This window comes from Nuphar pumila, chromosome 13, assembly GCF_984573655.1.
Source record: "Nuphar pumila chromosome 13, dmNupPumi1.hap1.1, whole genome shotgun sequence".
NCBI classification, from domain to species: Eukaryota; Viridiplantae; Streptophyta; class Magnoliopsida; order Nymphaeales; family Nymphaeaceae; genus Nuphar; species Nuphar pumila.
Window position 1 is genome coordinate 101279600 of NC_143261.1, and position 27675 is coordinate 101307274.

At 39.1% G+C, this 27675-nt stretch overlaps 1 protein-coding gene and 1 pseudogene across 2 annotated transcripts in view; one reads left to right on the plus strand and one right to left on the minus strand.

The window, feature by feature from the left end:
• LOC149819490 (succinate--CoA ligase [ADP-forming] subunit beta, mitochondrial) overlaps positions 1–13638 on the plus strand; it is a 28124-nt gene extending 14486 nt beyond the window's left edge. Inside the window, exons 6-12 of one of the 2 annotated variants that reach the window (XM_089984674.1) lie at positions 4136–4210; positions 9682–9834; positions 10380–10514; positions 11257–11421; positions 12423–12545; positions 13151–13222; positions 13314–13638. In XM_089984674.1, the coding sequence (XP_089840800.1) occupies positions 4136–4210; positions 9682–9834; positions 10380–10514; positions 11257–11421; positions 12423–12545; positions 13151–13222; positions 13314–13391 (801 nt within the window). In that variant the 3' untranslated portion in view covers positions 13392–13638. The remainder of the gene's footprint in view (positions 1–4135; positions 4211–9681; positions 9835–10379; positions 10515–11256; positions 11422–12422; positions 12546–13150; positions 13223–13313) is intronic. The other variant, XM_089984675.1, reaches the window with a different exon arrangement.
• A 990-nt stretch (positions 13639–14628) lies between these two features.
• Positions 14629–25990, minus strand: LOC149819491 (long-chain-alcohol oxidase FAO2-like; annotated as a pseudogene).
• Between the last annotated feature and the right edge of the window lie 1685 nt (positions 25991–27675).

Genomic DNA, 27675 nt, shown 5'->3' on the forward strand with positions numbered 1-27675 from the left:
AAGATTTTATTTTCGAAAAAATGAAAGTCATTCCATTTCCTCAAAGAACACTTATTTCTACTCGGCCTTTTGAATTAGTGCATTCAGATCCTTCACCCGTCATATCAAAAGGAGGTTACTCTTATTATGTTATTTTTGTTGATGATTTTACTAGATATACATGGATTTATTTTCTAAGTCATAAATCTGATGTGTTTTCATTTTTTAAGGAATTTCATATAATGGTTAAAAATCAATTTCTTAGAAATCTATCTATTCTTAGATCGGATTCAGGAGGAAACTTCATGACAAATAATTTTCAAAGCTACTTGAAACAAAATGAAATTTGTCATAAAAAATCATATCATAGAACTCCGCAACAAAATGGATTAGCCGAAAGAAAGCATAGGCATATAATAAAAACCATTAGGACTCTTAATTTCAAAGGACATTCAAAATTTTTTTTTGGGTTGAAGCCGTTCTAACCTCAACATACTTAATAAATAAAATTCTTTCGTCTTCGTTACAAAATGTTTCTCTATTTGAAAATCTTTTTAAAATGACCCTTGATTTTAAAAGACTAAGAATCCTTGGTTGTAAGTGTTATGGGCTTAGCCATAAAAATGGTAAACTATTCCCAAAAGACATTCAATATGTTTTCTTGGGCTATGGAGCAAATAACAAAAGATATAGATGTTTTGATTCAACAAATAACAAACTCTATGTTTCAAAAGATGTCAATTTTCTTGAAAATGAAAATGGGTTTGATATCAAAGAACCTAAAGAAGAAATTGATTACTCATTTCTATTTGATCTATTACCAAGACATAATGAGTCTAACTCTATTGAGGTGTTGTAGTCTTTTAACAATAACTCTAGTATTGAGCATCCGATTGTTGATGAAATTAGTAATCAATATGAAAGTTTAAATGAAAATGTATCGAATGATATGCATGTGTATACTAGACAGGGTGAATGTAATAACCCATGTGCCCTTGACAAGTTCTCTCAAAACATATCCTTAGAAGAATCTTAACTCAAGAGATCAAATCGAATCTCTAGTGCTCCAAGTAGATTTGTGTCATATGACTCATTTTTTCCAAACTTTAGAGTATGAGTAATAACTCTTCACTCTTATTATGAACTATCTCATTATAATAATGTCAAACAATACTCTCATTGGAATGAAACAATGAAATTTGAACTTAATGCTTTTAGAAAAGCCAACACCTGGGAAATAGGATATATATGGGTGTTTAAAGTCAAAATCAAAAGTGATAGATCATTAGAGAGATATAAAGCAAGGCTAGTTGCCAAAATGTATGTTCAAGAGTATGGAATAAATTATGAGGAAACCTTTACTCTAGTAGTAAGAATGGCTAGTGTTCGAGCTCTCATTGCCATTGTCTCTATTAAGAAATGGCTTATTTTTCAATTAGATGTTAAAAATGCCTTTTTGAATGAAAAACTTGGTGAGAAAGTTTACATGGAACCTCCTCCAGGGGTTAATTTAAATGATTTTTTTTAAAACTTAAGGTCTTGTATGGTCTTAAACAAACTCCTAAGGCTTGATATGATAAATTTATTAATATTTTGATTAATTTGGGATTTATTTCTTGTTATATTGACACTGCTATCTTTGTCAATAAATCAAGTACTACAATTGTTATTCTTCTTTTATATGTTGATGATATGATCATCATAAGAAATGACAAAGAAAATGTTATTGAAATTAAATCAATTTTAAAGAAAACCTTTGATATGTCTGACTTGGGTTTTTTGAGATACTTTTTTAGGAATTGAGGTTGCTTACTCTCCTTGAAGTTATATTTTCTCTTAAATGAAATTAGTTGCTAACATATGTGCTAGGTCTAGAGTTTTAGATAAGGTGGAGATACCATAAGTCATAAATGCTAAATTGAGACTTGAAGATGGTGTATTGTTTGAAGGATCCTACTCTATATCGTCAATTAATTGTATTAAGAAATGACTTATTTTTCACTTAGATGTTAAAAATGCCTTTTTTGAATGGAGAACTTGCTAATGAAGTTTACATGGAACCTCCTCTAAGGGTATTTAAATAAAAAAAATTTTAAACTTAAAAAGGTCTTATATGGTTTTAAACAAGATCCTAAGGCTTGGTATGATAAATTTATTAATGTTTTGATTAATTTGGGATTTATTTTTTGTATATTGACACTGCTCTCTTTGTCAGGAAGACAAATACTACAATTATAATTCTTCTTTTAGATGTTGATGATATGATCATCATAGAAAATAACAAAGATGGTTTATTGAAATTAAATCAATTTAAAAAAAAACCTTTGATATGTCTAACTTGGGTTTTTTGAGATACTTCTTAGGAATTGAGGTTGCCTACTCTCTCAGAGGCTATATTCTCTCTCAAATGAAATTAGTTGCTGCCATAGGTGCTAGGTCAGGAGTTTCAGATGAAAAGGATACACCAGAAGTCATAAATGCTAAATTAAGACTCGAAGATGGTGTATTGCTTGAAGGATCTTATTCTATATCGTCACTTAATTGGATCTCTCACTTGCCTCTCCATCACTCGACCTGATATCACTCATGTTGTTCATGCTGCAAGTCAGTTCCAATATGCCCCTACTACAGTCCACATGGCGGTAGTTATGAGGATTGTGCCATACAATAAAAACACCATTTTAAATGGTTTTTTTATCCTCTTTATTATCTTTAGATTTAATTGCTTATACTGATGTTGACTGGGTTGTAACCCAAATAATAGAATCTCAACTACCGATTTTTGTGTCTTTTTAAGAGATTCGTTGATCTCTTGATGGTGTAAGAAACAACAAAAAATATCATTAAACCGAATATTATGTAATGACCATAACGACCATGGAGCTTCTTGTGGCTTAAAAGTCTTCTTAGTGATATGAGAATTATCATCTCAACACCATCGAAGATGTCTCTGACAATATGAGTGCAATTTACATTGCAAGCAATCACACCTTCCATAAGCGCACCAAACATATTGAGATGGTTTGTCATTGTGTTTGTGATGAATATCTGAGAGGAACTATTACGTTGTCGTATATCACATCGGAGTAACAGTTGCCTGATTTTTTCACCAATATTCTTCCTGCTTTTCGATTTTTTTTCTCCTTAGCAAACTTTTCATCATTTTCCCGTAAAGTTTGAGGGAGAGTATTAATATATATATATATATATATATATATATATATATTGTAACAGTTTTGGATATGTGGAAATACAATAAAAGATAAGATTCGGAACGAGGGGATACGTAAGAAGGTAGGCATTGCACCCATTGAAAATAATTTAATAGAGAATCATTTACGGTGGTTTGGACATATTCGACGAAGGCCAAATGATGCTCCAGTTAGAAGGAAGGAGAAATGGGAAAATATATTAGTTAAAAGAGGTCGGGGTAGGCCTAGGAAGACTTGGATGGAGATGATAGGAAAGGATATGAATGCTTTGAACCTCACCGAGGACATAGCATTGGATAAAAATGATTGGAGAAGGATTCGTGTGGAAGACCCAGAATGATTTTCTTTTTTGGTTCATATCGCCGACCCCAATTGTTTTGGGATGAAGGCGTAGTTGTTGTTGTTGTATTGTAACAGTTTTCTTAATAGCGGCATTTTTTGTCTTTTTACATGTAATAATAGTTGTTTATTAAAAACAATTAATTTTTTTCTCTTTTTCTTAACATTGGGGCCCCACTCCATAGAGTCGTTGGGGCCCCAGCAGTTATAAATATGTCCGTTGGGAGCTCTCCAACGACTCTACGAAGGAGAACTCCCAATGGTCTCCCCCCTCTTGTGTTCCTATATAAATAGGAGAGTGCCTTTTTTATTCTCTTCAATAATATTTATTTTTATTAGCTTGTGGTATTGTCCCTTAATGGAATTGTGTTTATGTACCTGTGTGCTTGTCTATCTTCTTTGTAATTGTCCGTTCTTGAACTTATACGTGCTTTTGCACTTTGCTTTTGTAATTCCGCATATTTCATTACAGTTTGGACGGTTGTTAATGCATCTTTTCTGCAAGAAAACTTGCTTACAGTGGAGGCCTATTATTTCATGGTATTTGCATGTTCATAGTTTCTTCTTCGGTGATAACAAGATAGAATATTTGTTTTGTGGTGTAGATCATAATTGCCTGTAAGAAGGGTGGGACAAGTATAGAAGACCTTGCGGAGAAATTCCCCGACATGATTATAAAGGTAAATGTTGATAATGACAGTGCTATGAATTTGCATGTTTCCTCTCTTTAGCTATATCATTTCAACTTCTTGCATTTAGTGCATGTATATATGCATCTGCACTCGTGTTGATTGCCTTAATACTGAAACAAACGATTTCTTCTTTTGAGTGAATTTATATAGTTATTTGACGTTCTTGTGTTGCCTGGAATAAAAGTAGCTTGTAGATCTACCAATGGTTGATCATGAGCTGAGTTGGGCTGGCCCAACATGAATGTGAGGCTTATTTTAATGTGTGGTGTGAAGCCCTGCCTCAGAATCTGTGCCCTGTTGTGCCAAACAAGAAGAAAGGAGAAGAGAAGTTTGGAGGCAAGGAGACATACAGCAATCTGTTTAGTGCTGGGACGTCTAATATATATATATATATATATATATTGCTTTACATGAGACAATTACAAGAATGCCCTTGACAGGTTACAATATATAAACATGCTACAATAGACAAAAATAGGAACATATCCATGATCCATATCCAGTCATTAACACGCCCCGTCACACCGGGCATGGGTTAAAACCATGGACAGTTTTTTTTTTAAGTACCAATGTCAACTATCAATGAGTGGTTTCGTAAACAAATCCACTATCTGATCTTCACGTATGAATACCGGTTGAATTTCTTGGTCTTCAACTTTTTTCTCACAAAATGCTGACCTAATTCCAAGTGTTTCATCTTACCATGCTGAATGAGAATCATACACTTTTATTATCGCAATAAAGCAGGGAACGAGTGACTCTCCTATGTAAACTCACAAACAAGTGTCGTATCCATGAAACTTCAGCTGTGATTGCTTCCATAGCTCGGCATTCCGCCTTAATGCTGGATTTTACCACGGTTCTCTGCCTTCTGTTGGACCAAGAAATCAAGTGTGACACCAAATATACACCATATCTAGTGACTGACCTTCAGTTTGTAGGATCACCTCTCCAGACATCTGAATAAGCCACGATAGTGATAGGTACACTGTCATAAACATGTATGGGACTTTTATAGACTTTTATCTCGGTGAAAACTTGTTTCTTTGTGAATCGTCTACATGCACAAAACACCTACACCCAAAGGCTTAGTGACGAGTATAATCTGGGTATTTCCCATATAACTTGCGGTATGGAACTTCCCCATCAAGAAAATTACGAGGCATCATGTTAAATAAATGTACCGCCATGTGGAGAGCTTCGGTCCACAAATTGTGCCTTTAAGTTCGCATCATACATCATGGTGAGGGTTGTTTTGACAATGTGTCGATGTTTGCACTTAGTCACACCATTTTGGAGAGGTGTCCTAGGGGAAGAAGTTTAAACTCAGCAGAAATGTATTCGCCACCTTCATCACTCCATAGGGCAAGGGTTTTCCAGGGAAATTGTGTATCGACCTGAGTTGTCAGTTGGGGAAGCGGGAGCGTGAAGCAAAAAATTTAGAAAGCGGAATGACTTAGAAGCAAACTAGAAATCAACTTGGAAGCGAAAAGAGAAGCAAATTGAAAGCTACCTAGGAAGCGAGGGTAAAGCGAAAAAAGGAGAAAAAAAAGAAAAACAATAAAAAAACAAAATAAAAGAAGAAAAGAAGGGAAAGTGAGCTTCCCATTTAGGGAAAACGTGCTTCCCAGCACGTTTCGGAAGCTCCATGTTCCATGCTTTTGAAATGCACTTCGGGGAAGTGCGCTTCTTTAGGTCCTATGGCGCTTCTTGTAACCCTGGTCTTGACAAAATATTTGAATCTTTGAGATGCAGAGAAGAATTAATCCTTTGATTTTAAGAAAAATATCCACGTGAACTGAATGTAGTCAACCACATAAATCACATAAAAATGAATTTTAGACATAGACATAACCGGGGATGGTCTCTAAACATCAGAAGCAATGAGTTCAATAAGGAATGAAGATATTTTATTGGTTTTACAAAAAGGGAGTTCATGACTCTTTCAAACTCTATCGCTATAACGTAAGCTGGAATCAACCTTATTCTTTTAAGTAATAAGGCTTTTATTACATAGAATATCAAGGAAACTCAGTTGCAATCTCCTAGACCAAAGTTGCCAGTCGAGGGAGCGGGAAGCGATAAGCAAGGCACTTTCAAAATTTTAAGAAGCGGAAAGCGTGGGACGACTTAGAAGCAAACCAGGAATCGTCTCGGAACCGACCTAGGAAGCGAACCGAAAGCGACCTAGGAAGCGAAGGGGAAGCGAGAAAAGAGAAAAAAAATAAAAATAAGTAAAAAATACAAAAAAAAATAAAAAAGGGGAAGCGAGCTTCCCAAAATGAGATGCGCGCTTCCCAAAAAAAATTTGCACTTTCAACGCGTTTCGAAAGCACGACGTTTCTCGCTTCTGAAACGCTCTTTGGGGAAGCGTGTTTCCCCACTGCGTATGACGCTTCCAGTAACTCTGTCGTAGACACCGATGCCAAAGATCAGCTTCTTTGTGGACTTTCCCTTAGCGAACATCCTATTTGTGTGAATATCCTTCATAGAAATAGAAGACAGAGAAAAAGGGATGCAAGAATTAGTGTCATGGGTTAGTTGAGAGACAAAAAATCAAGTTTTTTTTAATGTTGGAAACCAAAAGAGTATTAGACAAATGAAATTGACCTTGACTAATGGGAATGACAACAGTCCCTAGGTGAGTGATTGGGTGACCTTTTCCTTCACCAGTAACAATATTTCCTATCCCACGATATGATTCAGCATGAAGAAGTTTTCCTAGATCACCAGTCATGTTGATGTGCAGCCCCGGAATCAAAATACTACACATTTTGAGTAGAACCGTGTTGCTGCTCATTAGTAGCCTGCCTATGAGCGTTGACACTCCACTTATTGCTTTGTTGGGTTATGCTGGAAATTCAGTTGGCTAAGAGATGCACTAAGAGCCTCAAGATTTGAAGAACCAGCGATAGAAGGAGCATAAGAACTGCCTTGAGACTGCAGAGCATAGGAGTTGGCTTGAAATTGTGGATAAAGAGGAGGTTGGTTACCACAAACTGGTGCAAGGGCAGCACCTGTAGGCACTCCAGCCATTTCCCGAAAATGTGATGGAATAGGGATTGTCGGAGGCCGATATGTAGGTTCATATCTGGAATAGTAGTTTGAACAAGAGTGCCCCTTCTTCCCGCACATTTGGCATACAACGCAGCACTGCTTAGATCCTGGAGGAGTGGGAACAAAACTTGGTCCACGTCTTCCAGACTTTCCTCCACGCCCTCTGAAATTGGAACCACCACGAATGACATTCTTAGGAGTTGCTGCAATCAACGCATCGTGATTTTCTTCACCCTTTTGAGATGATGACGAAATATTGAACACCGCCTTGTGTTCCAACAACATAGAGCGAAGATCATCAAAAAATTGATGTGGAGTTAGGCCGGTAAACATAGTAGTGAGCATATTGTATTCACTACCTAAACCCCGCAATGTCTTCATACAAATATCTTCATCGGAAAGAAGAGCTCCAATAGCATCAAGCTGATCAACTATTTGCTTTATGCGATTCAGGTACTCCTCAACATTAGAATTGCCCCCTTTTAATCTCAGCAGACTCCGTTTTCAAGCGGTAGATCTTACGGGTGGAGATTTGCTCAAACCAGTCATGTAAGATTTTCCACAACTCTACAGCTGAAACTCCGGAGGAACATGCAATCAAACCTCTCTTGACAGTGTGGCTGTTATGAAAGCCACTACGGATTGGTTATTCTTTCTCCAAATACCGAACTTCGGATTCTTAATCATAGAAGATCCTCCATCTTTTTCCTCTCCAGATTTGTCTGTTGTAGGGATGAGCTCCTGAGGCACGGGGATCGATCCATCGAGATGCCCCATGAGATCATAACAGCTAATAAAAGGAATGATTTGCTTGTTCCATGTCACAAAGTTGGATGAATCAAGCTTTTCGGTAACAAGCTGGCTCAAGAAGGAAGAAGAAATTGGATAAGAACTGGATGCCATGATAAATAAAAAACTAAAAGTAAACTAGGACAAATTGGACTGGGTAGAATCTGACCCAAGAAAGAAAGCAAGACAAATCTGATCAAACCCAAAGTTGACGTCAGTTTTTTTTTTCCTTTTTGAGGCTGTCAGATTCAGATCAGATCTAACATTATCTGATCAAGAATCAGTCACGCTAAATGTAAGAGCCGCCCTTTTTTTTTGAGAGAGACGTCAATATATGTAGCCATATTTTGAGATGTCACGCCCAAATAAGGTTCGATCTTGATCTGATCAGATTGTCAATCAGATCTGAATACTAGGTGGGAAACAAATGCAAGATTCAAGGAAAAGCAAAACACTGTTTAAGAGGGAAGAAAATTAGGGCTGAACTTAGATTTGATGAAAGAGTATTCACAAGTCTGAAATTAGATTTGATAACAAATATAGAATAAATTGGGCATAATATAAAAAGGAGATTTTAAAAAACAGGAACGATAGATAAAGATTTTGAAAGAGAGAAGTTTGGAGGCAAAGAGACGTCCAGCAATCTGTTTAGGTATGGGATATATATATATATAGCTTTATGTGAGACAAATTACAAGAATGCCCTTGACAGGTTACAATACATAAACATGCTACAGTAGACAGAAATAGGAACATATCCAGGATCCAGGATCCATATCAAGTCCTTAACATGTGGGACTTATCCTAGACATAGGTTCTTCATATTGGGCCTGGCTTGCTGGCAGGGCTGGAAATGGTTTACATCAAGCTGTGCCGAAACCATGAGTCAGATTAGGTCTAAAATAATCTGTTTTTTTTAACTAAACCCATGCCCAACCCATCTAGTTTTGGATCTGCTTGAAAACAAGAAACAAAAAGAACTAATAATACAGTTCTTTTCTAAACTTGTGTTGGTGCATTGAGACTATCATTATAATGAACTATGTTATAAATATATCAAACTTTATATTACCATATAGATAATATTTTTATCTATCTATAGCATATTTGGTGATTTACGCTCTGGTAAGTAGTGCTCAGCAGTTAGTTTCAGGTCAACGAGTTCAGTCTGTTCTGGATCATTTTTGCTTTGGAAACTACCTATTCACAGATCTATCCCAAAACGTAATTGGGTATACATGTTTTGAGTTGGGTCACTCAACCCACTGGGTCATGGATCACATTGATTCCCCGTCCAGCGCTGCTTGTCATGTTTGTCCTGCCCCTTGTGTGTGCATGAATGCACTTGCTAAAAGAAAAAGAAAGGAAAAGAGCGAGCAAACTGTGTTCTACTTGTCTCAGTTTTACTAAGGCTTGTTATAGATACCATGTATCATGCACTTACGAAATATTCTGGTGATTAGTATCCCATTAAGTACATGATTAGCTGTCTGAAAATTAAGTTGATTATGCATCGCGACAGTTGTATCCTGGCTCATTGCTTCTCTTGATTTCTTTTCCCTTTTGCATGCAAGTGCAATTGCTAAGCTATAGTTCATCATTTGCATTGTCAGGTGCCTATTGATGTTTTCAAGGGGATCACTGATGAAGATGCTGCCAAAGTTGTGGATGGCTTGTCACCCAAACTGGCTGATAGGAATTCCTCCATTGAACAAGTGAAGAAGCTCTATAAGCTTTTCTGCGAGTGTGACTGCACACTTCTGGAGGTGAATCCTTCACTTCTTTTATAAATATCTCACAAGAAGTCTTACTTGATAGGATGATCATTGGATCTGGCCTTCTCCATTTTTTCATCTTTTGCTCTTCCAATGCAAAAAAATTGTTAGATAATTGGTATACATGTATACATACGTAGATATATACATGCATGCATATTTCAGATTATCTAACTTAAACTAGTTATATTAACATTAGCAGCATCAGTTATTGGTATGACCAAAATGACCTTAAAAGCATATGCATTGGTAAAATACATGATAACTTTTGGGATACAGTGAGTCTTGTTTTCATGGGAAATAAACAAATCAAACATCTTTCAAAACATAACAAGGTGTACTTTAGTACTTTGAATTTTGAAAATTGAAAGTAACTACTATATTTTAAAAAATGCCATTACTTTTAAGGGTGTTTTGGTTGTTTCAATCAGTTGAATGCTGTTAAGATTAATATAACTAGTTTAAAGTTAGATAGCATACACACATGCATCATTTATTTAAATTTTGGCCATAAATATAAGTTCTTACTTTTACAGATCAATCCAATGGCTGAGACTTCTGATGGACAGTTGGTAGCAGCTGATGCAAAATTAAATTTTGATGATAATGCTGCTTTTCGCCAGAAAGAAATATTCTCTCTTCGTGATTCATCTCAAGAGGACCCTAGAGAGGTCTAGCTCCACACCTGTATATGTGTTTTGTGTGTGTAAAATTAATTTCTTGGAAGCTTTTGAGTTTTGACCTTGGGATGTGCTATCTTATTCATCATATGTAAGCTCTTGTTTAGCTGGATTTGACTTAGAGTGTATCACGTACCGATCAGATCAGGTTCAGTTCTGATCCTGTTAATCCAGTTCCAATTGCCTGACAGTTATCCAGAACCTTTTATATTTTATTTGTATGAGTGTCAGATCTACTGCCATGGGAACCAAAATCAGTACTGGATTAAGCTCAGTCAGTTCTGGAGTCTGATATCTGAATCTGGTCCATTGTAATTTGTAAATCCTTAGTGCTTATGTAGATATAGTTACTTCATGAATCATAGCAGTTCCTGAATCTTTTTCAAACTATTCAGTTGAATTGGCCAATTCCAATTTTGAACTGAATTGAACTGAATCAGCTAATTTGTAACCAGCAGATGACACATGTCACAGAAATATTAAGAAATATTTTAAAAAATAAGCTGAATCAGCTTGGTTTTGTATCAATTTCTGGTTGATATGATATGAGTTGGCCGATTCGCAATGATACTGACGACATTGCTTTGGAGCTTAAACTAACTGAATCTGCTCTACTGTAATTCGTAAATCCCTAGCGCTTATGCAGATATAGTTACTTTGTGATCTTTCGAATCTAAACTACTACCGAAATCTATGATCCCATATATCATCAGCATTTTTTTTTCTTCTGCAGGTTGCTGCAGCAAAGGTAGACCTAAACTATATTGGGTTAGATGGAGAGATTGGATGCATGGTCAATGGAGCAGGGTTGGCAATGGCAACTATGGACATAATTAAGCTACATGGAGGAACGCCTGCCAATTTTCTAGATGTTGGTGGAAATGCCTCAGAGAACCAGGTAAGGGCTGCATTTTCAGAATTTAAGTTCACAGTTATAATTGGGCACTTCATTTTCTTGGATTACTTTGTTTAGTCTGCTAATCCTTTGAATGAATTACCCTGCATTTGGAAGTAAACATGCAGATTGATAAAAGTTGGAGTTCCATCATAAGGGAATATGGTGCGAATTTGATGATACTTAATGATTTTGCTTTATCCCTCTAGGAATGGGCACAAAATATTTCAAAAAGTTGTTATTGATGGTGGCATCGGTGCCTATACCGATTTTTAGTTTGCTATGCGACTATGGTTTTTAACCTATTGACCTTTTCTGGATATTGGGTGAATCCTGTTCTCTTCCTTTCCTCATATGACATGGTGTTGATAAGAGGTGTTATATTGCACATGGTTTATATGCTAAGTCACACGGACTCGGCTAGGGAGGCACCGCACCCAAGTCGACACGGGTGCGGCTAAGGACACGTCTCGGACTCGGTCAACGAATCGAGGCCGAGAACGTCCTCGTTTTGGACTCGGTCAATGTTGACCGAGTCCAAAAATGTCCATTTTAAGGGCAAAAAAATGATCTTTATATATATATATATATATATATATATATATATATATATATATATATATATATATATATAGCCGCCTCCCCGTGTCCAAAAATTTTGAAATTACGCCGCACCCGCACCCATGTGACATAGTTTATATGGTTTATATTTTTTGGCATTTTATGCTATTATCTGCCTACTATCATTCTCGCAACTATATCCGCAAAGTTTTTTCTCAGGAAAACTTGAAATGAAGCTTTTTTTTTAGCAAAACCTTAAGAATATGCTAGCACTGATTTTTTAGAATGAAAACAGAAAACAGTGAAAAGAATTTTCTATTTGAAAAAACAAATTTATAGGAAATCTTTCACAAGAAAATCTTAACAAATATAATTGAACCATGACTTCAGTTTATCATGGCACAAGATGGTGTTTAATCGTTGTGCTTTAAAATGTCATGTAGGTGGTGGAAGCATTCAAAATTTTAACATCTGATGAAAAGGTGAAAGCAATATTGGTCAACATATTTGGGGGCATCATGAAATGCGATGTAATTGCAAGTGGCATCGTTAATGCTGCCAAACTGGTAATGTTTTCGGGCACCAGTCAGTTTGTGCCTCTCTCTCTCTCTCTCTCTCTCTCTCTCTCTCTCTCTCTCTTGGACACTTTTTTTCATGCATTCATGCACAAACTAAGAATCACTGAATGCAAAGAGGGTGATTTTTTGGTGGAAAGTATGTTTATCTTTGATGAGAAACCTGGGACATCTGAGTTTTAGAGGATAGCTGGTGGGATTCTCCCAGCAGTTTACATTACGGTAAAAACCATTTGGTACAGTTTTTGCCAGTTGTACTAGGAAAAAAATTGTCCATCTCCATCTCTGCACCCCAATAAATAAATCCAAGTCTGACACTTGAATCCTGAAACCCCAAATAAATTTTCCTACCCTATAGTATTCCCACACGCAACAAACATAGTAGAAGTTTTTCATGTGAATATTCTTCTTAAGGGGAAGCGTTCATAGAAATGACATTCCACCCACATGACAATTTTTCTCACTTAGCACGTGCCCTGAGGATTCTTTGGTCTTCCCTATTGAAACAGAAACATGTGTTATACTTCATTTTTCATTGTTGGTCGCATCAATTTTTCTTGAACATCCTGAGGATGCTTCTAAGCTTTCTTTGTCAGGTTTCCCTCAAAGTGCCCGTTGTTGTTCGCTTGGAAGGAACCAATGTTGACCATGGGAAGAGAATTTTGAAGGTAACCTTCTAGATCCACTTATGTTGATTCTTTGCATCTCTCTTAAGCCTTCGTCTGGGAGAAGTGATGCAGCTGATATGCAAACATGCAGGAGAGTGGGATGACAATAATCACAGCGGAGGATTTGGATGATGCAGCCCAGAAAGCAGTAAAAGCTGCAGCAAAGTAACTTCTTTAGCCTCCGCATAGCTTTTATCACCCTTTTTGAATAATAAAATTTGTGAAAGTGCAAGAGCCTTTTGTTATATAATTATTTCTCTGGGAAAGTTGATCCAGAGATTGATAATTTTTTTTTTGCTCGTATGATTTTCCTGAGGGTGAGTTCTGTCATTCTTTGCTGAGTGTTTTAGTAAACCAACGGATTAGCTAGTGCATCTAGTTAATGGATGTAGAGATGTTTCTGTCTTGATTTGTTTTTCTTTTCTTTTTCCCATCTCTTAAATGTGGCAAAAGTTATCGACTGACTGGCAAGTCAGGTTGAAAAAATTTCTTAGAAATTCTGCTGTTGTCTGTGAAGTTCCAGTCTGACTTTTCCTCTTGACCCCCAAAAACTGCGAATTTTTGCTGCAATGATGCAATCTGCCAAGAACCTTTTTTTTGTTTTATTTTCTAATTGCCGTTTGACTTCACATACATGACAGAGCCACGATGACTTTTTTGGGACGTTTGATTGCCTGGACGTACGTTGTCCAAATGACAAATCTATTTAGAAATATCTTGTCCAACATTTCCCATTTTGTTTGATTTGAAACACAGAAGAGATTTACGTATAGGCGCCTGTCTTATGGCAAGATTACGTTTTAACTGCTTACATTTAAAAAAAAATCGGATGGGTGCCTATCTTGTCAACAAACTGCTCATATGACCGCCTCAAGTTACTTTTTCTATCACTTCATTGAAGAAATTCATTTTCCCATGATTGAATCTTTGAGGGCCCGTGTTTGCGTGTCACAGAAGAGGGTGCCTCTTCCGCCCTTTCCTTTCCTTGGGAATGGAATCAGGTCAACCCCCCCCTACGGGAACCCTTTTCACTGTAAGCGGGGGGCTCTCATTGATTTTGGGCTCCTTTTCTGCGAGGAAAAGGAGTGCCCAGATTTTATGGTCACGGTGGGGCCTGCGGAAATGCATGCATGTCGATGCGTTTTTGTGAAAAGACCCAGTTTCGGTGACACGCAAATGGCCCGTGTGTGTGTGTGTGTGTGTGTGTGTGTGTGTGTGAGAGAGAGAGAGAGAGAGAGAGGTTAGTTGCATTTAGTAATCATTCTTTATTGAGCAATATATAACACACAGAAATAGAGAACTGTCACATGCTCTGCATCTTGGGGGTACCTTTCAATGGAACCTCATACATTGCCTATAATTGGTTTATTTGCCAACCCCTCAAATCTCATGCTGCCTCTGTTTACTTAGTGCAAGAACTCCACCATTCTCTTAGAGACACAGTAAGCCACTGACTGAATGGTGATCATGGGATTGAAAACAAATAACCCCTCTGCTTCCCAACTCTACCCATTCTCATCAACTGCACCCTCTCTCGCATTCACACTCATCCTACAACTCCCCATCTGGTGAGCAGACCAGTACATGTTCTAAAGTTTGGAACCTGAAATGATCCCCCCTGCTGCTACCACCCCATCTAAAAAGTCATCAAAATCTTCTTTCTTAATCCCTTTTGCCTTGATCCTCTGCCCATCACTCCGCACAGTGCCAACCTCACTTGCCCCTGCTGCTACCAGGATTCTCAGCACCGTCCTTAGCCCATCCCTCAAATTCTCCTTGTCAACCTTAAGCTGTACTTGATCCTGCCCTCCCCCTTCACTTCACCAGATTCCACATCTCTAACGAGTACAAACAGATGCACAGTCCTGGAATACCTGAGCATCCTTTCCTCTGAATTAGACAACCGGGAAGTCAGTGCAGCATACATTGCCGGCCCGGTCGAAGCGGCCTCTATAATCACCTTGGGACTGTTATTTTCTGACAAAATCTTGTGTATGGAAGTGATGATTCCTCCCTCATAAGCCTTGCCCTTGATGCTTGAATCAGACTCAGGGAAGTACCGCCAAGCAATTAACACAGGGTGGAGGTGCAAGTTCGTTCCTATGTTTGGGTTCTTCAGCCCACTAGAGATGAGCAGGGGTGGTGTCATCAATGACCCACATGCTGAAACGCTTAGTTTAGCACTAATGAATAACCTCTTTGGGGAATTTGAGTTCTTGGGGTCACATGCACTAGCAATAACCCCCAGACACTTCTTGGTAGTTCCCCCCAAAAACTCCATTTCTCTCTTCAAACACAAACTTCTCCGCTTTAACTCCAGTTAAAATCACTGCACCACTGTCCACCGCATCGACCAACCAAGTAGAATCAGTTCCTTTCTTTTTCTCCAGTGGAGCATCCATAACCACAAGACCCACAAACGTGGCTCTCTGATGAGTTCCTAGACACACTGTCACAGTTCAGACCAAGGGCCTTACACCCAACTCTGAGGACCCTGTTCTGAAACCCTTCCTCTGTGCACTTGTCCACAACACCCAGCCTATTACACACTGTGTCCATTGCCTCCTGATACTCCTGCTTGCCAAAGAGTGCCAGTTCATTATCTTTGGCCCATTCCCTGAGTACTGAGTCAGGTGTCCTAATTGATGCTGACCAATTGACTGCTGACCCACCACCAACGGTTGAACCAGCCATGATGCTTATCTTCATGTCTAGTGAGGTCAATGTTCCACCATTCTGGTACAGTTGGTCGAAGGAAGGGCCTTCTAGCAGGGAATAGTCATCACCCCAGAAGTAGCCTCCTTTCTCCAACACCACCACTTTGTAGCCAGACTTTACCAAGGCTGCAGCAGCAACTCCACCTCCACAGCCAGAACCAACCACCACTGCATCACATTCTATTGTGTACAGTTTTTTTATTGGATCTTCAGTAATTTTTAGGCCATGCTTGGAGAGACCATCCAGCAAACTGGTACCATCTTCAGCTGCAGTGTCAACAATTCCCTTGTCCAAGGGTCTCTCTCTCTTGGGCTCCCCTCTTTTGGTGTTGATACTGTAGCCAATTGCTTTCCATGATGCATTCTTCATGCTTTCATCAACCTACAGTAACAGGAAAAAAGAATGAGTAATTTACAAAAATCCCCCTGACTTAATTGAATATCAACAAAAAGCTACTCAATACTTAAGTTATTACATTTAACTGCCATACCTTATGTGAATGCATTTCGAATACTTGTCTCGGTATAAAATGGCATTTTTGTCCTTTTTATTAAATAACTCGTGGTGTCTTTTTTCTTATGCACGACGAGCTGGTTTCACTGAATCTCATGTCAGATGGTCCTTAATCACACAAAAATTCATCATATACATCACATAACCCACTCAAAAATTGATTCTCTTGAGTTTAGGAGTCGACTCTTGGGCTGCAAGAGTCAACTCTGAGATGCAGGAATCGACTCTTTATCTCTCAACAACACTAGACAAAGTATAGGAATGAGGAGTCAACCCTTGGTCTGCTGGAGTCTAGTCAACTAGAACATGGAGTCTATCCCTAAGATACTTCAATTCAGCTTTAAACATCCATAAGATTGAAAACTCATGGTTCGAGCATCTAACTCGAATAAAAATCAACCCCAACACTCTTAGGAGTGTCTCAAATCGATTAAACACATCATTCAACCAAAACATCGCCCAAAATCAAATTTTCAATATATGAGAACATTCTAAGCATGTTATTCACAAAAATCACATCACAAACTACATGCACTTCTAGCATGCTTGCTATCTACAAAAGAAAAATTGAACATCTACCTTGCTCGCTAAATCTTGAAAAAAGAACGGCAATACACGCAACTTCCACATACGAAAAGACCTGTGTGGGGATGGAGGCGGGGATGAAGAGTAGGATTTTGAGACGGGGCAGGAGTGGAGACCTTGTCCCCCACCCTGGTCCACTGCCATCCCTAAGTATGTGGTAAATTTACTTTTGGCCGCATCAGTTTTCAAATATTTAAGATAAATGCCTATATCTTCAAAATTTGTTAAGATGATTGCTTAAATTTCTTTTTATATCACCTAACATTTGTTATCTTTAAATTGACACTTTTAAGTAACCTTTCGCTTTTTATATCACCTAACGTTTAAGGTTCAACACATAATATTACGTATCAAAGATATGTAATCTGAACTGTCAAGAATCTGTGAATGCATATGGAGAGTCAAAAAAAATTATTCATCAATTTTTAGTCATAAGTTTTGACATGTACATTCCTAGTGTTCAGATTTTCAAAACCTATAATTAAGAACTTTTTTTTTTTGGAAAATCATACTATGACATAATACAAGCATAGATTTAGTGATTTAGCTGCCTAAACTGATGATTCACACTAACTTAACAAAATCTTCTACCATTCATCATCTCACCCTTGTCTTAAAGCAGGTTTGCCTTATATCTGACAATCATTTGAAAGCATATTTTATGATATAGTGCTATGACAGATTTGAAAAATCTGATGCAATTATTATCTAATATAATAACAATATCCTTAAAAATATTGGCAAGATGAGCGAACCCCATATCATGTATGTTTTGAATTGGGCTAATAATTAACTTGATTGCCGATAAGTTTTCCAAGAAAACTATTTTGAATAGATATTGTTTTTCCTGTTTCCTATATATATATATATATATATATATATATATATATATATATATATATATTGTTTGTTGCAGCTGGAGAGTGGTGCTTTTTTCCCCCTCCCTCCCATTTTTTTTATTCGGAAAAATCACCCCCAAACACAGAGATCTAGACGTGCTGGCTCAGCCTGCCGTACTATGGTCTCTGTCCATGTCGGCATAATCTGCGAGGGCTTACCCCTCGATCCCAGAGAGTCACCAAGCTTCGGCTTACGCAGGGGGTGATGCCCATGGGATTTGAACCTAAACTGTCCGTCTACAGTCTAGGTCCCATCCCACTACGCCAAAACCCTTGTGTCTAGAAACCCAAGGGGTTATTTTTATGTGAGGGTAAAAAACCCAAAAAGAGAATTAAGTTATTTTTGTGATAGGAGACAACAGTGTTTTTCCTTGGGGATGAAAAATGCATCCACCCAATTTCATCAATTTGCAAATTCTTTCTCAGCTAGTTAAAACAATGAAATTGGGGGCCGTAGCTGGGAACGGCGACTGGAGATTCACGGAATCCCAATCATCTCTGTCGATTGGAGTTACCATTTTAAGAGGGGAGACGGAGATGTGTTGAGAAGGGTGATGGTGTTATAAATGAGCTGATTTTAATTAGTGGTGTAAACGGGTCGGTTTACCTGAATCAAGCCGATCTACTTGTAGTGTCAAAACTCTCTCTCTCTCTCTCTGGTGACTATATATATGAGAATTATTAGGCATCATTTCTCATTCTGTCATGTTCTGTCTAATAGGTTTCAAATGTTTTACCATAGATTTGAATCGTTAGATGTGTTCATCGATTTAGTTGGAATCGACTCTTAGATCATATTTTATCGATGAAAAACATGATTTTATTAATCAGAAATAATTGGTACCTTTGTAACCATTGATTTTGGATCAGCGAAAAAACCTATATACAGGTCAGATATGGGCAATCCAAAAGTTGGTTCACACTAAACAAAACCTATAGATCACGGACCTTAAAATTGGGTCCTAATTAGGGCAGTCAACAGGTCGGGTTTGCCTTGACTCGACCCAAGCAGGACCCTATAGGGTCCTGTTATGGTGATAAATAATAAGACCCGATTAAGACCTGGGTCCAAACCCGAAGGTTCGATTAATACATGGACTCGGGTATAGTTTGCAAAATTTTATACCAGACCTGGACCTGACCCGAGTTTCAATTAAGACCTGCAATTTTTCAATGTAAAAATGACCAAAAGTATGGTTTTCCCGGATATGGTCTGGGTCTGGTTCATGTAGTTCTTATCGGGTCAGGTATGTTTTTTCTTATAGAAGACCCGATTAGACCCGCTCTGGATCTGACACCAATCCCGAAAACCAGGTATAAGTCTGCTACCACCTGAGTCCGAACCAAACCCGACCTGTTGACACCCTTAGTCCTAACGCAGTCAAAGAGTGACAACTACATGGGCCATGCTTTACAGCTTTGACCAAGGTTCCCACATTAAATTGGAGAAATTTTTGAAAGGTGCACCGGCGTAACTATTCATTTGATTAGGGTAGCTGACCCATGAAGGTGTACCCAAACAACTAATTGTGATTTAAGTTTGTGTGTGGGTGGGGCCTTGGCTGTTAGACGGGCAATCAAGGTTTGATTTTTTTAGGTGTTGTCCCTCTTTGTAAGTCAACTTGTAGTACAGGAGGCGCCGCCTGTCTGGCAGGAGCAGTTAGTGTACTTCACCTTGTGTTGGGACGTTGCAAGTTCGAACCCCCAAATGGTACGGTTGTATAACTGGTCCTAACCCCAGCTTTCTCTGTGGAAGAAAAAAAACACGTGACTATAAGCATAAACAGGAACACATGAATGCGATGATGATATGCATGGTGGCCAAGTTGGATCATGTCATGTCATGTCATGTCATGCGTAGGTGCTATCAGCCAAGTTGAATGATGAAAATGCCACAGCATCAACCAAGCATGAAAGGAACCATAATAAAGGAGAGTGAACTTAATGCCCTTTGGCCCAATTCGTGGAACAAAGAATTTGAAAAATCCTTCATTAAAACCCTTTTGAAGATCATCCAAAATCACTGAGGGTGTCAATGGGTCGCATTTGGTGGGACCCAACCCAAACTTGATTTGAGATGATGGTACTGGGTCCTGACCTGGGTCTAATTGGATCCACCATAAGAGAAACCATATCCGGATCTTATAAGAATTACATGAACCAGACCCGGACCATACACAGTAAAATAATATTCTTTTTATCATTTTTACATTGAAAAATTGTGGATCATAATAGAAACTCGGATTGGGTATGAAATTTCACAAACCATACCTGGCTCCATATATTAATTGGATCCTTAGGGTCCGAATGAGATCTTCTTATTTATCACCAAACCCTGACCTTATAGGGTTTGGTGTAGGTTGGCTCTGGGTCAAACCCGACCCATTGACACCCCTAAATATCACTTATTAAAAAACATAAAGAATTCAAAATATCCAAGAGACCTTTTTTGGTAATTCCTTTTTTTTAATTAAAATCATGGGTCCAACTCTGACACCAAGAAAAAGACGCAACTATTCATTCAGTTTCACTCATCTCCTATGTCATCCCTATCTTCATACCCCAACTTGAGATCTGACTGAAACAAGTTATTTTGTTCAAATCTGACCCCACAGATGTGTCCTATATAGTCCATTTAGTGAATATCACCATTTAATCCATAAAATTGGCCGTGTACAGGATTTTCTGGTGATTAAAAAATCAACGGCTATAAATATGTCAAAATTTGCTGATTTTCTGGTGAAAAGCATTCAGATAAAATAAGCGCTTATATGTAATAAAAGAAATGTTGGGTAGCCTTTTTTATGAATAACAGATTAACTAGGCTGCATTTTGCAGACTATTATTATTATTTTGTAACAAGTTGCAATAGTTACACAACTCAGATCCACCCATCCCCCATCGTCATACCCAATCTGGAATCTCATAGATGCAACTAGGGATGGCAGTGGACCGGGGGAAAGCGGGGCCCCGCCTCGCCCCGTTTGGACCGGGGATGAAGGGTATGAAACGGGGATGGAGGCGGGAGTGGAGGATAAAATCCATCCCCGCCGCCGAGGCGGGGCGGGGGTGGACGTGCACTTTTCCCCGCCCCGCCCCGTCCCCGCCACGATCCCCGTTTGGACCGGGGATGAAGGGTATGAAACGGGGATGGAGGCGGGGGTGGAGGATAAAATCCATCCCTGCCGCGGAGGCGGGGCGGGGGTGGAGGATAAAATTTTGAGGCGGGCGGGGGTGGAAACCTTGTCCCCCGCCCCGCCCCGCCCCACTGCCATCCCTAGATGCAAGTTGTTTTGATCAAATCTGATCTCGTAGACGGATTCAGCATGGCCTTCATTCTTCATACATCAAATGAAAGTTTTTTCCAATTCTTTGTTCCACGAATTGGGCCAAAGTGCATTAACTTTACTCCTTTATTATGGTTCCTTTCATACTTGGTTGATGCTATGTTTTTATTTTGTTTTCTCCGTTTCTTTTCTATGTAAAAATGAGCTTTACAAAACTTACAAGGGTTATGGTCAATATGTGATCACATTATTTTTTTTCAACAAAGAAGCTGGGGTTAGGCAGACCCCTACCAGTTATACAACAATACCATTTGTGGTTCGAACTTGCAACGCCCCAACACAAGGTGACGTGAACTAACTGCTCCTGCCAGACAAGCCGGACCCCAGTTATGGTCAATACGTGATCACATTACTTCAGTTATACAGATTTCTATAAAATCCATGTGTTATTTTTTATGACGAAGTTCCCTGCCAAAGCAGGTACTAAGCCCACCAATGAAAGGCACCTGCACACCTGGTGGGAGTCAAACCTGGGATGAAGGGCTCAGCACCTTCTCCACAAGCCTGCTACCACTCGGGCGCCCCTGGCAGGTGTATCCATGTGTTATGTAATTATAAAAATGACCGCGCATTTGAAAATGAACATTGAAAATTTTACATTAGCCTAAGTAGCAAATTAAAATTGTTATCCCATCTTTAAGGAGGAGAGCAGATCAGATCAGGTGATCCGTCAAATCATTTTAAGAAAGTGATTTGACATCTTGGCTGTCCATTTCTTCATCGCATAAGGATCTCATGGTACTTGTGTACATTTTTTTGGTTTGACAGATCACTTGATCTGTTCTCTTTAAGAGGGGGGTTGAATTAGAAGTGTGATTATACCAAGTATGTTGTCATGTGATTCATTTACTTTTAAATTTATATTTAGTTATATTTTTTATCTCAAACCTCTAACAGATCCGAACCAAAAAAAATCGAGAAGGCGAAAGCGTTATTAAAATAGCAGTATACCACAGAGTGGACCCATTAGTAATTTGGTTAAGATAAAAAATCGCATTAAGTAGTATTAGTATAGAACAAGCTTCAAGTGAGGCCCACAACCCACATTATACTCTTAAATCTTACCGTGATGACTTGAAATTGACAACCAAAACGATCTAATTTGATTATATTAAAAGTCATATATATATAATTGAATTGATTTAAACCTTGCATAATATGCACATTCCTAATTTTATATATTCAAATAATCAAAACCTTCTCAATATCTTTTCTCAACCTAATTACACTTAAATTTATGAAGTTTCTGACCACATAGCAAATGTCCCCAATAGACCAACTTTTGAATATTTTAAGACCCAAACAGGTTTATACTCCAACTGATTCTGACTTGAAACTTTATAAACCTAAGTTGATTTACATCTAAATAAAATCCAACCTGATCACAACCATGAAGATAAACGCATAAGCTCTGGAGAGAGAGAGAGAGAGAGAGATCAGCTATTTTGATTTTTGAAATTTTTTGCGATAATTTATTGCCTAAATCACCCAAGCTTTACCCAAGGAAAACCACTTGTTTTCAATTTCTGATGAAAGGAACTGCAGTACTACCATCGCATTTACTTCTCGGCGAGGCTGAAAAGAAAGCATGTAATGTCATTTATACCACAAATACAAACCATGCCTGGCAACTCTGGCTATACACTTGACATATATTGGAGGCTGACAAACAATTCATCAGCTATATCAACAAAAGGAAATGCAAAACAAAAACTGTCATACGGCATATGTGAACATAATCAAAGGAACTATGACAAGTACCTCCAACAAGCAGGCCGATCTCTGGAGATAAGAAGCACACGAGAAGCAACATAATCAAAAGAGGGGCAGTACAAGTTATCAGGCTCAATCACTTCTCTCACTTTTGTTATGCTTGAAAACATTTTGTCCACAGCTTCATCCTTCAGAAAATCAAAAACGAATAATCCACGCCCACAAGCACCCATAACAACGTTGGATGATCCCCAAACTTGCGCCAAAGATGAGTCTTGGATGTGATAATTAGCATCCGGTAGCGAGTATGTGGTCATCAGAAATCCTTTGCGCATCGAAAAGTGTAGAATCATTGGACAACCATCTCCATTTACAGTCAATTTTGCATTGGAAGAGCCTAGAAATATGGAGTCTCCACGAGCGAAAACTGACAACTCCCCATTTACCTCAAGTTTAGGTATCCTAAGGGCTATCCCAGATGGCTTGCGAAAATCAAGAGCAATAACGCTTTGAGAGGTGCAGAAAACACCATCATAGCCCTCTGCTTCTGAAGAACTTACCCTGATGAAAAAATGGTTTAAACTTTAAATTTTTTTTAGTAACTGCTTTTATTACAATAAAACAGTCAAAACATTTGCAAGTTTAGCACAAATGTGTGCAAGTTTGTATCAATCTGCTTTTGTTTCTATGCTTTCGAGTGAGTGAGTGGATGTGTGTGTGTGTGTGTGTGTGAGAGAGAGAGAGAGAGAGAGAGAGCATTTGCCTAGTTGATTGGAAAGGGAAGAGAAGAGGAGCTCTCTCTCACTAGCTAACTTTTGAAACTTTAGATCCAAAGCAGAACCCAAAGTTCATTGAGGCCTGAGATCCTACGCTCTAAACTCAGTACAGATGCTTTTTAAATCACACAAGAAATTGAGCAATGATAGCTGGCAGTAAGGATACGCCCTCCCCATGGAGGCCATCATCTAGAGAAGAGCTGACTACCAATTCTGCAATATGGCCTTCAATGTATTGAACTCTTAACTATATGAGATACTATAATGTAGGAAATGATCCAGCATTTTGACTAGAAACGGTGGGTAAAATAGGTTATATATTCATCTCGCATGTAGGGAAAGGAGATTGACATATTCCACCTCTTGCATGCTCAATGGCTTGCCAAAAGAGCATCTAGCCTTTTCAGGGGGAGGTTTGTGTGATGAAAAGGCAAACAACAGAAAGAACCTAACACTGGAGATGCACCCTAAGCCCAAAGAAAAGAGAGCGGATCAGGTCAGAGGCTCCTCCTTTACCATGAACGGCCTCCCAAACACAGCATTTTGAGTTTATTTTGAGCCATCCATTTTGTATACTCTAGATGCCCTTCATCTAAAGCATCAATGGCTCTAAAAAACTTTGTGGGACCCATTTAAGATACAAAAAACTTTGTGATGGCGTTTGGCAGGTCATTCATCTACAAGAACGGTACCCTTTTTTGCCCCAGGTTCGACCCCAAAAATTCCATCTCAATTGGATCTGCCCCAGTATTAGCCACTCGCCATATTTGAGTCTCAGAGAAATTATCAGAAACCCAACCCAGCCTCGAGTTCTGCCCAAGTTGGGACTTTGGTAGGATGCCCCCAAGAGTCCTCTCTAGGCTAGGTTTACTCTTACCTTTTATGCCCTTTTGTAATTGTATAAACAAGCATATATAGTTCTTTTATTTTTTAATAAGATTTATTGAGTTAAATCTCTGAATTTCGTTGTGGTTAGTGTGATTGCTTTATGAAGAAAACACTCTGGTTCTTCAACCGTCCATCGATTACAGCTCATTGTCAGTCAATCAGAAATGTATTTCTCTTTCTTAACCATGCTTTTGCCATCTGCCACATTTTTCGTGCCCACCAGGTAAGATCTCCATCACTCGTCCTATCGATTTCCCTTGGTTGTATCCCCTGCCCTGGGATACGCCCTAACCACAGCACCCCCCCCCCCCCTTCCCCTTTCACGCATCTCTGACCATGTCCCTCACCCTGGGACACGCCTCTCTCTGTCCACCCTAACCGTGTCCTCTTCCAGCAACACGTGCCCAGTGGTACCCAGCCGGATACGCCTTCTTGATCAGCACTGCTACTGCCTGATCACAGCCACTCCAACCATAGCCGTGCGCTTCCCTGGGCCGTGCCTGGCCGTGCCACGTTCAGCTTACTGGATCCGCCAGGGCCAACCTGGCAAGGATGAGACCCTAACAAGGGATAACCACCAGAGAAGACTCTGACCTGACCCGCTCTCCAAAGAAAATCGATTTCTTAATGCACGAAAGGTTAATCAGGAGAGTGTGGGCTTTCAAAGTACAAACACATATCTCTAGTGCAATCACATTTCTCACCAAAAGTGTGGCGCTGCACCTGATCTCCCTCCATCTCTAGCTACAGGCTGTCAGCAGTGAGATGAAGGCAGTAGGGTGCAGAGGTACACATTTGGTGTGCAATGTGATTTCACCTGATCGGCGCTCCTATAAAGCAGGGGTAACCAAATTGGATAATCTGCAGAATTAGGTACTCATATTGCATTGTCATCCTACTGTGGCCAAAAGAGCCGGCAAGAGACCTCAATGGTTGAGTACCATCGTATTTTTTTCCCAGCTTCTAAAATACCCAGATATAGTTCCAGTTCATAAGCACAGAGTTCAGGAACTTAAGGGGTGAAAACCATTTTGACTGTAGAAAGGAGGGAGAACGAAACTTGATGTGTATCCCATAATGCAAAGTTGAAGAAAATTTCAGCAACAAGAATTAGAAAAAACAAAATCCATCATACCTCTGACGAACACCACCACCAAATTCAGCATCAGTGTTATGAACATGAAGAGCAGAAACCCTTTGGCCAATGCACGAAACACGGGACAGACATTGAGGTGTTGAAGTACTAACATTCCACAGGCTGATAGCATCACTTTCCGCAATGACCACCTTCTCTTTATTTCTCCACTGCAATGGACTTGAAAAATCCATAGTCAACACAGGCTTGTGTGTTTCCCATTTCATGACAAGGTCCCCATCACGAATATCATAAATAGTGACATTCTTCTGAGCAGTGGCAGTTGACACAATAAGAGGCCCACATGGTTTATACCACCATTGATGGTTCTCTGGTGCCACAATCGTGGAAAGAACATTCCTTTTCCTTCCCGAACGTCGAACTGCTTTAGACCTGCCCTTGGTTTGGAAGGCTTGAACCTCTTTCGTACAAAAATCCCATGAACAAAAACCTGCATCCAATGTGTTCCCAGCAGATGCGGCCACCACATGTTTCACAGGGCAACCATCTGAACCAGCAGCACGAATCAGCCAAATATCCCCCCATAGGTTAGGAGACACTTGAACGGGTGGCTCATATTGAGACATCTATAATGTAATCAAGTGAGCAAACCGAAAACAACTGTTAATGGGATATCTTGAAAAGCAGTCGACATGTTTCAAGCAAATGAGAAATGACAGGAATGCATGCCTATGTTAAAGATTGTTATTAGCAGAAAATAAAGAGAGAAAAAAAATGAAGAATTGCGGTTCTGAAGAATAAGCAAATTTAGCGAACAAACTATGCACACACAGCAGAAGTAAATCATGTCCCATACCTCACAAAGTATAAGATCGTTAAAGGAGCACGAACCATCAGCATGGGCAAGCAATGCATACTCACCCTCAGAGACAAACCATCCAGCAGTTGAGGATTTTGCCCCAATTCCAATCAGTCGATTGGAACTGGAAACTTCAGAACCTTGACTTACCGAAACTGACCGATTTTCCCGGTCAGTAAACTGAAGGTTTTCATTACACGAGAGTTTCAAGTCATCGTTCCCTCCAACAAGATAGTTTGATGGATCGTACAAATCAGATGAAGCATGGCTTAACTGGTTACTGGCTGTTGATTCCATTTCCACAATCTTGCAATCGTTAAGCTCTGAAACTTCATCATTTGCTTCTATTTTAGGCTCATTTGTACGCTTTAGACAAGTCAAAAACTCAAGTGCAATGGGGTTCTCTTCCAGTGGAATCAGTATTCCATCTCCATGCGTTAAATGTTTATCAGGTTTAGCAATAGTAGAACTAGAATTTTGGCCATCAAATCCATTGGGCACTATTAAATTGGCCAGCACTGATCGATTCCTAAGTAATTTATGATGGGGAAAGAGCCTTGCCTCCGACTCCTCACTGTCCAAGAACTTGCCTGAAGGTTTTGGGTGGCCTCCAATTTGCTCATTTTTAAGTGTTTCCTTAGCCATTCCATTTGCCAACCCTTTCTTTGTATCCTTTGCAAGATCTTCCCATTGGTTCCCATCTCTTGCTACAATACGCTTACCAGACGGCTCAAACTTTGACAGCTCCAATTTCTTTTTGTCTTCCATTATGCATCCCACGGCTTTTTCGATACCTGAAATCTTTCCCTGAATATCCAAAAGGAGAGATTTTGAGCCATCCTTATTGTTCGAATCCAACATCTCTTTCGCTCGCTTGATTTCTGATGCGATGCATTTGACTCTTCCTTCTAAGGAAGCTAGTTTCTCCTGAAGCATGCTCGAATACTTGCTTAAACCCGGCACGCCTATCTGATCTCTCGCACCCTCGGAGTCTTCCACGCCTTGAATATCACCATTCTCACCTTTTCTTGATACATCCTGAAGAGACAAGTATTTCAT